This window comes from Perca flavescens, chromosome 2, assembly GCF_004354835.1.
Source record: "Perca flavescens isolate YP-PL-M2 chromosome 2, PFLA_1.0, whole genome shotgun sequence".
Lineage (NCBI taxonomy): Eukaryota > Metazoa > Chordata > Actinopteri > Perciformes > Percidae > Perca > Perca flavescens.
This window is the reverse complement of record NC_041332.1, coordinates 30310594-30322797: the sequence shown is the minus strand read 5'-3', so window position 1 is coordinate 30322797 and position 12204 is coordinate 30310594. Positions and strand designations below refer to the sequence as shown.

General features: G+C 41.3%; 2 protein-coding genes across 2 annotated transcripts; both read right to left on the bottom strand.

The window, feature by feature from the left end:
- Positions 1 to 1039: 1039 nt before the first annotated feature.
- med28 (mediator complex subunit 28) lies at positions 1040 to 3806 on the bottom strand. The gene is made up of 4 exons (XM_028602744.1): positions 3573 to 3806; positions 2195 to 2261; positions 1978 to 2090; positions 1040 to 1658 (listed from the first exon to the last, which is right to left on the bottom strand). The coding sequence occupies exons 1-4, from the start codon at positions 3729 to 3731 to the stop codon at positions 1455 to 1457; spliced, it is 543 nt and encodes a 180-aa protein (XP_028458545.1). The 5' UTR covers positions 3732 to 3806; the 3' UTR covers positions 1040 to 1454.
- A 562-nt stretch (positions 3807 to 4368) lies between these two features.
- On the bottom strand, positions 4369 to 12140 carry lap3 (leucine aminopeptidase 3). Its single transcript, XM_028600791.1, has 13 exons — positions 11891 to 12140; positions 10444 to 10559; positions 9775 to 9829; positions 9585 to 9690; positions 9319 to 9478; positions 8994 to 9158; positions 8094 to 8252; positions 7866 to 7990; positions 7656 to 7744; positions 7466 to 7568; positions 5688 to 5767; positions 5296 to 5408; positions 4369 to 4925 (listed from the first exon to the last, which is right to left on the bottom strand). Exons 1-13 carry the CDS (start codon positions 11981 to 11983, stop codon positions 4703 to 4705), a joined length of 1587 nt encoding a protein of 528 aa, XP_028456592.1. The 5' UTR covers positions 11984 to 12140; the 3' UTR covers positions 4369 to 4702.
- Between the last annotated feature and the right edge of the window lie 64 nt (positions 12141 to 12204).

Below are 12204 nucleotides of genomic sequence, written 5' to 3'. Positions count from 1 at the left end.
GACTAACTCATTAATTTTTTATTTTAACTCTTACCATGAGTATTTGTATTTCCATGCTATTTTTATCAGTGTAAGATAAAGATTGCATAGAAGCAATGCTAGAAGATGCATAACAAGGGTTTTCACAACTACAGCTGATTCAGTTAAGTAGACATTATCTTAATAAGAGAATGTTTAAAAAAAAGAGAAAAAACCCTAGAGTTCTGTACTGAGTTCAGTTCTGGAAAGGCAACAATAAATCCATGGTCCCCCTATTTATCATGTCAAGACCACAGACCCCTGTTTCCCAAGAAGCTTTGTCCCCAGAGTCCATCTGTGAAGATTTGAGTCTGGCTGTCCCGTCAATGGACAGGCCATAGCTGTGAAGCTGCGGAGAACAAATCTGTTATGGTGTGAAGATGCTGAATGCATCAGAGACAACAGGCTGTCAGGAGGCTTAGTCATGGCTGATCTGAAGACATTTCTTCTGTCAGCATGTTTGTTTTTTTTACCCACAACAAGACTCCACTTTGATTTTTATTTACAATATAAATTTGTTGATATTATAAATTATGCATCATAGTTATAGCAATGTGTAAGTAACACAATGGCAGCTACTTACTCCCTTAAGGACAAGCTTTGGTGATTAAAGGAGTACTGATTTAGTATTGCATTTCCACTAAATTTGAAGACCATTTGAGCGGCAGATTAAAACAAAGAATTGTCAGGATTGAAGCAGCAGAAGCCGGGATCTTGACTTTGAGTCCTGAGTATGGGTAATGCTCCAAGAATGCTGGATCCCATAATGCCCATTACTCTATATCATCTTTGTTAGATCCTCTCTGCTTGGTGAAAGCCCATGTCTTTGAAACTCCAGGCTTTTTTGTCTGACTTAACAAAGCTCTTCCAGAGCCACAAAAGACATTATACAACTGTGTATGTTGAGTACAACTCTCCATGAATAGTAAACTCATATGCTGTGTAAAGTTGGTGTAATGTCCCTTTCAAATGCAAAAAAATGATGCACTGTATAATGAGAAAAACATAATTAAGACTTTGGTCCAGAGTCAAGATACTAGACATTTTATTTTTACAGTAAAAAAAAAGTTGGCAACAGAAATATTTACATATATCAAAAGGCTGAAAGCTGAAATAAAACTATGTCGTGATTTCCCCACAGCTGGGGAATTGTTCTTCGGTTTTCTCACAGGTTGACACCCGAAAGCAGGCATCACACGACGTACGTGGTGTGTGTTTTCTTCTTTAGGGTTTAGGTACGGTCACATTACACTTCAGTCCTGCAAATATTCGCTCCATCTCCCATCCACTTCAAATCAAGTCTGTATGATCGATGAATGCAGACTTGTGTTTCCCAGGCAGCTGCAGATAACTTGCAGGTCAGAGTTCAACATCACATTCTGGGTGTGGAACAGTTTAATCTAACAGAAGACTAATGTGACCGCACCTTTGGTGTGTTAATTAGGTTTTAAAGGGGCAGGGGGCAGATTCGCAGAGGCCTGCTCCAAAAAGGCCAGTGGTCCAGGAGGTGGAAGGTCTGAGGGTTTGCGGTGCTGAACGCTCACATCCTCGAGCACTTGTTGCCAGTGGTGCAGTTTGGACAAGTGTTTCTGAACGAGCAATTCTTTCCTCTGTAGCTCATTACGTAACTCGGACACATCCTGAAGTGAGAAGGAAAAAAATGTCTGTGAGAAGGCGCATTAACAAATGGAGAGAAATTAATAAAATGTAAACACTGACAGCATGTCACAAATTCAGGTCTAAGAAATAAACAATGATAGTTAAGCCTGGTTACGACACAGATAACGTTTTGAGAGTTTAAAAGAGTTTGTGTTTACAGCTTACATAGATAATTTGGGGATCAAAAGTACAAGTACATTAATCATAGAAAAATGGAGAAAACAAAGTGGATGGGAGGTGGAGAGAACCACTTCAAAACTGTCAAGATAAATGAAAATGCAAGTCAGTCTAATAATTTACCTCTTTCACCACCTGCTCTGGTTTCTGCACAGACAGCTGAAGCCTTTTCTGTAAGAAGAAGCACTCCGTCTGTCGAGCTACATCCAGGAACTTCTGTATGCACTGGTCAACACCTGCAAACAACAGACAAATAAGATATACACATCAATATACAGATTAAACTTTGAGATTAAGTAAAACTACTACAAACAAACAAACCATCTGAGGCTTTACTCACCAGTCCGAATCTCCTCCTGGTCAGTTCCATTAACGTAGTCTTGGCTTACCAGAGATGCAAAACATGCCTGAAGAATAAATGCATAGAGAACAACAGGAGTATATTTGCTTATTTCCTAAATTTCCTTAAAATCCTTTGTGTACTGGTGGTTTTGTAACCCTCTAGTCTCTGACATGATGAATAAGGATGACAACCAGCACGTCATTAAAGATAGGCCATGTCAAATGCTGTTTTGCCATGAAGATCTGTTTCCCCTTGATGGACACCAGCTTTCTCTATAAGTTATTAGAAAGAGAAACTAATTTGCCACAGTCAGTTTGTGGGATAGTGGAGATGTAATTATTCTGAGATACAAAGTTTTACCTGGTCAACAATATTAATGTACTTTATTTGAAGATTCAAGGTATAAGGTTACTTGGCTAAAAGTAAGTTTACCTCTGAATATTACACTATATTGGAGGTTGAGAACTGCCATTGGATGATAAAGCTTGGCTCACAGTTGGGGTTGAAGTTCATTCCAAAAGGTGGTGGATGTGGTTGCGACCAGGGCTCTGTGCAGGCTAGTCAAGTTCTTCTACACCAAACTAGGAAAACCATTTCTTTACAGATTTCATTTTGAGCACGGGGCAAAAGCCTTACAGAGGTGGGATCCACATCTCCTGGAAATCCCAGCAGCCAAAATGACTATGTTCAGGAGTGGCTTTCAGTTTCATGATGCCTTGGTTTCAGGAACCTGGTATTGTTGCTGCTGGCTTACAGTCACACTATCATGACTTACTTTAAAAGAACAGAGCCATTGTTAATATGTTATTAGTAACATATGTGTTTTTCCTACTATGAAAATCGAAATGTCTGCTTTGAAAAAGGCCTGTTTTCTTACTTGATAATACTTATAATATTGATAGATGTATACAGGACTACCTAGAAACCAGCACTGATACGAAGTGGATTATCTTGGTGGAATGACATAACTTGAATTGCCTACCCCAAACTCTTATCACATAAATCTGAAGGTACACCATGTGGCCGTATAATGTATGATTCCCAAAGTAACTAACGAGTAGAGCCGGAGCGGTCGGGTTAAAGGTTACGATGCCTGGGATCATGTGAAACTTTGAGTCGGTCTGAATGTAACGTTAAGATTAGCATTTACGTTTGCTAGCTCATTTATTTTAGCGTCTACAGACCAAAGCTATATATGCATGATTTACTCTTTAATCATGATAAAATATGTATTTTCATAGCCCTCTCATGTGAGACTGTAGTATCTTAGCAACACCAGGGAAATAAACATTAAACCTCACCTAGCTAGCTAGCTAAACTAGTTAACAACAGTTAGCACACACAGCTAACGGAAGCTAGCACATTAGCCTCCTACCTCGAAGGAAGCCTCCAGTTCATCCACCAGCGTGTTGTTTCCCGGAGCTCTGGTAGCAGTACCGGGGAAGCCTGGCTGGCCCGGTCCACCGGGACCCCCGACGGGATGCGCAACGGGCGGCTGCTGACCGGAGAACATCCCGCTCATGGACGTTGCCATTATGTTTTCAGTCTACCCGGTCTGCACATGCGCACATTGAGGGATGTTTCTGAGTACGTTCGATTTGGCCAAAAGTATGCCAACAACAACCCTATTCTTTATATTTTACGTTGGTCTGGGGTTGTTTTAAATGGTGTGGCAAGCTTCAGTTAAGAGTAATCTTGATGGGAATAAGACAAAAAAACATATTTTACAAAAATAGTTTTTTTCTCTTCTCAATTTTCTGTATTTTTTTTCCTTCCTTCCTCCAAAACCGTTTTAGACAATAGTGTGCTTCCAACTTAGTGGCAGGGGACTGTTGCCAATGCGCCCTCATGCAACGAAAGGTCCATAAAGAAATGTTTTAAAGTTTAATGTAGAAGAACTTGACTGGCATTTGGGATAAATGCCAGCTGGGATGAACTCCCAATACCAGGATTCAGCATCACTAATGCTCTTGTGGCAAATCTCTGCAGCCAGTTTCCAAAATCTGGTGGTGAAGCCTTCTCAGAAGAATGTATGCTGTGATAGCAGTGCATTAATGCCCATTGTTTGGAAATAAGTTTTTAAACGTTAACAAAAGGGTGTAATGTTTTGGTGTCCACAAGCAATGGACCTTAGGGTTATCAACAAAAGAGCCATAGAGATAACAAATATGTCACACACATAACTAATTGTAGGGTTTATTTTATACAACATATAAATTATGTGAGCTATGTAGTACTACAGAGCTTCAGGTGTTTTTAGCTGAAATCTGAACAGTGTGGGGAGACAGTGAACCTGCTTTACATCGTGGCCTCTTACATTGATGCAATAGCTGTATGTACAAATCTAAGCCTTCAGATTTGTTTTTAAAAAATACAGCCGTGAATCCCTGCCAACATGTTCAGAGCTCTTCCATGCATATGATACTGTTCATTTGTGCACAGACTGCGACACTAGGCCATTGCTGAGAGATCACTGTTGAATCTTGCCAGGGAAGAAGCTCACAGTTAGTCTTGTGTTCGTTCTGATCTTTGTGTCATCTCTCCGCCATCGTGGGCCAGTCCTGCAGCAAACTCCACCAGCGTACGTGTTGGTCTTCCGGACATGCCTTTTCTCAGGTAGGGGACTTCATCTTTGTTACTCATCACACCTGCGATGTCCAGATGGGCCCAATGAGGAGCGGTGACAAACTCTCTCAGGAATGCAGCTGCTGTGCATGCACCGCCAGAACTAGAAAGGTAATCAACACACAACAGACAGATTCAGGTAAATAATCTTAACTCATTCAGGCTAACATGCTGTTATCAGGCTAAAATAATCGTGTTTATTCTCATCCCGCTAATGTGGTTCTTTTAAAAACGGTCTGAGGATGGATTTGTTATCTTGAGTAACTGCGCTCTTATTTTGAAATAAAGGCAAACATGAGTAGAGAGTTGAAACCTTGATCAGATGAAATTAAAACCAATTTTGAAGAATGCCAAAAAAAAAGATTTGAGTCAAATAGTTGTCATTCTAATCTGCATTATTTTATTATCAATGTAGGAAGAACAAGGCCCTGTACTGCTCTGATGCCTGAAGCAGAGTGTAGTGAGATACGTACCGGCTGTACTTGCCGATGTTGTTGAGGTCAGCCAGCTGGCTGTCAGTCACCTGTCTGGTGTAGTGCTGGAACAGAGGCATCCGCCACACTCTGTCACCTGTCACAACACTAGCACACACACACACACACACACACACACACACACACACACACACACACACACACACACACACACACACACACACACACACACACACACACACACACACACACACACACACACACACACACACACACACACACACACACACACACACACACACACACACACACACACACACACACACACACACACACACACACACACACACACACACACACACACACACAAGTCAACACAGGATCTGATTGACAGAGATGTTGTGAGTGTGTTTATTGTGCATTCACAGGACCTTGTGCAGCTGCTCCCAGAGCCAGTCAGAGTTTGTAAACACTCCAGTTGCTGCTGAACCAAGAGCTACATCCATCGCACCTGGGAGACAGAAAAAGACAGATTTTAATATTTACCAATTATAATTAGCATTTTTAATTTAATCATGTAACATTATCAGCCTATGGTTGCGCTTTCACACCTGTAGTCACACTAACTCTTTACCAACAAACTAACCGGCCAACATGACCTCATATGGACAGGCAACCTTTGGTTTTGGTTACTGTCATCCTGCATCATAAGCGCTACATGGGGACCACATGCAAATCATGCAGCACTTTCCTGAACCTTACTGTATGTGTTAATGTCTCTTCTCTAGAGCTTTAACTATTCCAAATTTTTCTGTACAATTGTCTCAGAAATAATTGCGATTAACAATATATTTTGTCTCTTTCAGTCAAATAAAAAAAAAAAAAAAAAGTATTATTTATTACTTTTTTTAAACAAATTTAAGTTTTAAATCAATTCCAGGATACATCTTTTGGTTATATCACTGTCATGTGACCCAGATAATGTAATAACACAAGTACACAGCCTATGAAGTAAACAATGCCTCTTACAGGCCTAATCTTCTCTGGTGTGGTTTTGATGGTTAGTTACGGAATTATTTTGTATAATATACAGATCACTTCCTTGACAGTTTCTTCCTTGAGAACTAGCTTTTCAGGCGGTCAGAGTCTGATAGTGGGTCCGCAACAAAAACTGAATTGACAGCAACCAGAGTTGGGATCTCACCAGCCGCAACGCCAAATCAGGCCATGGGCCTAAAGTGGGGGGGTCCCTTCCCTAATCCTACCCCCCTACTTCCGCCACCCCTTGCTCGCACCACACCCATTTCTGAAATCGGCCATTTTTGATCTCAACTACAAACCTGCAAAGTTTTGTGAATGCATCTTGCACGGTTGCAACACTATCGTGGTGACAAAATCTGGCCGCAGACATACAGTATAAAATACTCAAAACTCTGTGGTAGATCCCGCTACAGTATAGCCTGGCTCCGCCCTCCTACGTTCTTCCTCAATTTTCTTTTTCCTTAAGTACTCTGTCTGGGTTTGCAGTATATTCGCAGATTTTCTCCAGCCAAATCTTTACCGGTCCAATCAGTGAACAGAGGGAGTGGCTGAGAACAATGACGTTGAGATCGTGCGCTAGTTTGAGTTGTAGTTCTGTAACTGCGGCGGAGTAAGATGCGAGCGAAGCCATTCGGTCCGTTGTGGCAACGCTGCCGAATATCCAGAAGTTAAAGCCCGAGCAAGAACAATATTTGCTGAGTTTTGTTGGTGGCCATGATGTTGTGGCCCTCCTCCCCACGGGGTTCGGGAAAAGTTAGATTTTCCAGCTCGCTCCATTAGTGGTGAAGAAGTTAGCTAAAGGCGAACGCTAGCGATGCGAAGCCGACGTCAAGACCAAACATTAGCGATTGGTTATGGCAGATCCAGAGTGGCTCTGGGCAGATCCAATAGTTTAAACTTCAGCAGAGTACCCGCCTTCAAGGAAGTTAACACTTGTCAATGGAGAGTGGCCAGACTCTCTGTACAAATTAAATATACCAGAGTCTGGTAGCTACAGTAGGTTTTTTCAGGACTACATTTTGTCATGATGACACACACACAGACTCATAAGGTTAAAACATTACCAGCGTCACTGTCATGCCTGTTAAAAAATATGTAAACATGAAACATCAGTTGTTTTTTGCTGCCAACGTCACTGTGTAAATAAAGGAATTGAAAAAAATCACACCTGTTAGCGTAGCAACATTGACGATGGCTCTGGGGTTGAAGGTGTGTCCGTAACACAGTGCGTCAGCGAGAACCAGTCGGCCCTCTGCATCTGTATTATCAACCTGTACAGAGCAATAAAACCTGTTCATCTCACACACACATCAAGTGCACGAACACATTTCACTCGCGTTACCGTTTGGTCCACCCACCTGGATTGTTTTTCCATTTCTGGCCGTGACAACATCACCTGGTTTAGTAGCTTTTCCACTGGGCATGTTTTCACACAGAGGAGCCAGACCTGATTTATTGTAACCAGTGGAAACCCACAGGTTAAGATACTTGTTTTCACTTAAACATTATGTTTCAATTTATCAAAAATAAGTAATGCACAGTGATTCAAAGTAGAAAGAAATGCTTACCAATAATGTTGACGGGTAGTTTCAGAGCTGCTGCTGTGACGATCGACGCACACACCGTGGCAGCTCCTCCCATATCGGCTCTCATTGCATCCATAGAAGGAGACGGCTTCAGAGAAATACCACCACTATGGGCAAACCGAGGGAATGACAAAACACCGTTAATGTGAGCATAGTTAACATTTTTATATGAGGAGGTAGTGAGCAGGAGTGTGTATCATTATGGTTTACCTGTCAAAGGTGATGCCCTTGCCCACTAAGAGCAGCGGGGCCTGCTTGCTGTCAGGAGAACCGTTGTAATGTAGCTCCAGGAAGACAGGGGGCTCCTCTGAGCCTTTAGACACACTTAGAAACGCTCCCATCTGTTGCTCCTCTATCCAAGCCTGAGATCTATAGAAACACATGAACTCTTACACAAGAACTCTTTTCCTTTATCTGCTCTTCAGAGTTCAGAAAACGATAGATAATAAGACCAGACCTTATTTAAAATGATAGAATATTTTGAACTTTTTATAAGAGTCAATTTCTTTTTAGGTTTATCAGGTTGTTGTATCCGACCAAACATCCACAATCCAAAGACCTTCATATTACCATGACATAAAGCAGTAAATCCTCACAACTGCTGGAAATAGGAGATGTTAAAACAAAATTAACAAATCAATTATCAAAATAGAAGCTTATTCATTTTTCTGTCCATTGACTAATCAATTCATCTTTTCATATATTGTTCCACCTTCAGATTGACAGTTTCCAGCCCAATACATGACCAAAGCTTTCAGAATACTGTAAAGTAGATGCCAAAATGCTCCCTGATTATATTATAGAGGATAAATTGAAGCCAAAAGAAAGAAAAAAAAAGAAATGAAAATAACCAATACCAATATGATCCAATATTTATCTTCCCACCAAGCAAAAAGTTTCCCCAGAACATGCAGTCAAATGTTATTCAATATCTGGCAACACTACAAAAAGCAGTTGGGATACATTTACAGTTATGTGTCACAAGATGCCTTCAACACTCGTCTAGAAAGAGTACACGTCTAAAATCCCCTTTAATAATGCGACAAATCAAAATACTGTATATCCCATGTGCATTTGTTGCTTTGTCGCAATGATGAATGATGCACAAACCTCTTGTTTATTGTGACTCGTTCAGCATGCAGCACTAGTTTCTCTTCGATGGTGTTGGCGAAAGCAGTAGGAGTGATGTGATTGGCGGGAGCTTCCATGAGTAGCCGTGCGAGGTTTTGGCCTTCTGCGTACACGACTCCTTTCTGCCAACCGACCGAGTCAGCACTGAGAACAAATATACACAGACATACAGTATATACATTAGCATGATGCTGCATACATCTATGATGAGCTATAATATATCATGTATGAACTCAAGCGCCAATTTCGACCTATAAAACGGAGTTTGCCCCAGCTTTGCGCTACAGCCCATCTGTTAGTCTACCTTCTATAAAGCTGTGTGGTTACTTTGGTCTTCTTCTTAGATTTGAGTTGGTCATACTGGAACAAACCAAGAGCGGCACCTTCTGCTGCTGACTGGGCATCACCGCAGCCGTCCACCTCCACGTGCTTCACCTCCAGGTCCTGAAGCAAGCGGCAGCCAGCTGAACACACACACACACAGACAAATACACAGATATCAGGTTCAAACTCCAGTAGATCCCTATATGTAGCCGCCAGCACTAAGACAACCAAAGTTGTGTGTCTTACCTGACACTGCCTGTCTGATGTTCTCCTTGCTGGTGTCCCAGTTCTCTGACCCACACACCCCTGCACTGGGCTTACCCAGCCCAACTACTGCCACACACGGGAAGTCCTGTAGAAGACAAAGCGAAGATTTAAACACTGACATTTCGTCCAGAGACAGGGGCTTTCTTGATCGAGCGTCACACCTCGTTACCTTGTGGATTCCATAAAATATTCTGCTTTTGCCCGTCTTGAGAGCTGGTCCAGAGCTGGAGAGAACATAACAAAACCAGTTTATTAACCAACTATGCGTTATGTCATTCACCTCCTGGCTATTTTATCTGTATACGTTTCTTAATAAAAATTTTAGAGACTTTTGTCTCGGACACTATGCACACACAGCTAAAACTAACACAGTCTAATACAACAGCCCTGCACTAAATCATATGTTCAGGTAGGCTATAATGTTTTATTTTGTTTCAACTTTCCAAAAGAAAGACTTTGGAATCATTTTGAACATCTACAGCTCCAAAGCAAATGAGTAAACTTCATCTGCTAATAGAGACCTTTTGATGTGGTCAAAAGCTTAAGAAAAAAAAGGAGTAAGTGGACCTTGAGAGAAGATTATTTTATATAACCATTTCCATGAACGAACACAAGTTTAATGTTTGGTTGAGAGGTGTTGATTCAAATTCAGTTCAGCTTCTAAAAGCCTTCCCACCCAAATTTTTTTTTATCAAAGAGGTTAAACTACTAATATTACAACATTAGACCCAAAATGATTTTAATGAAGGGAGGATTGATTCCAGGACTGTTGTATAACTACATTAGTCTAAGCGTATATTGCTGGCATCACATAAAAATAAATATACGGACAGCTCACATTTTCAGCAGTTCAGAGAGTTTCCCAGACAGAGTTTGGTCAAAACCTGCGGCTGCTTCTGTCAGATGAAGGCCGCCCTCCTCTCCCTCCTTCTCAAACACTCCCAGCACCAGACCCTGCAGACACACATAAAACACAGTAAGGAACCCCATCCGCCCCATGAACCAGTTGGTCTATCTCCCTATCACAACAGAATAGCTCTGGTCCCTATAAGCAAAATGAGCCATAATGAGCCTTGCTTGTAACTCCTCCTTGTGTGTTATTATGGCAATCCAATTAGGGGTGCATGATATATCGACTCAATATCGTTATCGCAATATCACGTTGCGCAATATTATATTGAAAGTGTCGCAATAAGCATGCAATATTTTGTGGAGTGCTGCGTTGGCTGTGTGGCTTAGTTGTGATCGATTTAGAGCCCGTTTATTTATTTATTCATGTTGTACCAGTCCAATATGACAGTCAGTTGAAATAAACCTTGTGTTGTATTTGTTATGAATCTATTTTGATGCGTTTTCCCCTAACTTTTGTAATTTTACATACAGTATGTTTAAAAATATCAAAATGAATATCGATATCGCAATATCACATTTTGTCAATATCGTGCAACCCTAAATCCAATCAACATGTGAGCATCAAAGTTTGGGAGTGTCCCATTCTACTTAATGATGAAATACTGTAGGTTGTCTGTGTTATTTATTGGTTATGATGCTTTAGTGAACTACTAACATTCAAGGTGTTGACCATTGTGGTATACAAAGTCATAAAGGCTAGTGACATGGTTTGATTACAGTAAAAGCAGAGTAAAAGTTGCTTTGAGTTTCGGATCTTTAATTAATTATTAGTTATGAGTGAGGCGGATGTAAGCTCACAGATCTTGTCAGTTTTAACACAAACCTCACAGAATACACTGACTAGCTGTGTTACTGTTCTGTAACGAGCGATCATATTTGAACCTTCACAATTCTGACAAAATGTTACTGTAACATTTCTTCTGGGCAAAACCTGGTTGATAGATTAACTGATTAACTGATTGTCTGGCCTTAAGTTTCAAACTCCTGGTTATTTCGAAAATGTAAAATACATCCATATTTGAAGCGAATGTATGTCTTTGTGGGGCTGATAAATGGAAGTAACTAGTACATACCGTTTTTGACACCCAAAGACAAACACCCACACACTGATGCTCTCTCTCTCTCTCTCTCTCTCTCTCTCTCACACACACACACACACACACACACACACACACACACACACACACACACACACACACACACACACACACACACACACACACACACACACACACACACACACACACACACACTGAAAGGGTTAAAACCTCTGATATAGCTACAGTTCCGTGTAAGTGTGAACAGTGGATGAGTCCTGTGTGCGTCAGTGATGTAAGCTGTCAGCTAATGTTTGACAGCTAACGGCTACTTACTTTTCTCTCGTTCAGGTGAGTCTGTGACGCAGAAAATGACCTGCAGTGTTTTGTCCGCACCGCCGTCTGGACGGTTCTCCTCAGCAGAAGCATTGTCACCTGTTGTACATATAGAAACCCCGATACAACCTATTAACTCAGAGATTTTAGAGGTCGCAAACATGTGGAAGAGGCAGCCAATGCCAAATCGACCTGACAGCGTCGCGGTTTTCACACGTCACCAAGCGAGGGTTGTACGTCTTTGTCGCCACCTGGCGGCAGCAGTGAGAAACTGCAGGCTTTGAATCAGCAGCAGTTGACGATGTGTCACATAG

Excerpts from the sequence above, each read along its gene's own strand:
- lap3 (XM_028600791.1), bottom strand. The coding sequence starts at position 11,983 with ATGCTTCTGCTGAGGAGAACCGTCCAGACGGCGGTGCGGACAAAACAC. Across the intron at positions 7,569-7,655 it reads GAAATGGAAAAACAATCCAG|GTTGATAATACAGATGCAGA; the intron begins GTGGGTGGACCA and ends TGCTCTGTACAG. Across the intron at positions 5,409-5,687 it reads TCTGGGAGCAGCTGCACAAG|GCTAGTGTTGTGACAGGTGA; the intron begins GTCCTGTGAATG and ends GTGTGTGTGTGT.
- med28 (XM_028602744.1), bottom strand. The coding sequence starts at position 3,731 with ATGGCAACGTCCATGAGCGGGATGTTCTCCGGTCAGCAGCCGCCCGTT. Across the intron at positions 2,262-3,572 it reads AACTGGAGGCTTCCTTCGAG|GCATGTTTTGCATCTCTGGT; the intron begins GTAGGAGGCTAA and ends TTTATTCTTCAG. Across the intron at positions 2,091-2,194 it reads CCAGGAGGAGATTCGGACTG|GTGTTGACCAGTGCATACAG; the intron begins GTGAGTAAAGCC and ends TGTTGTTTGCAG.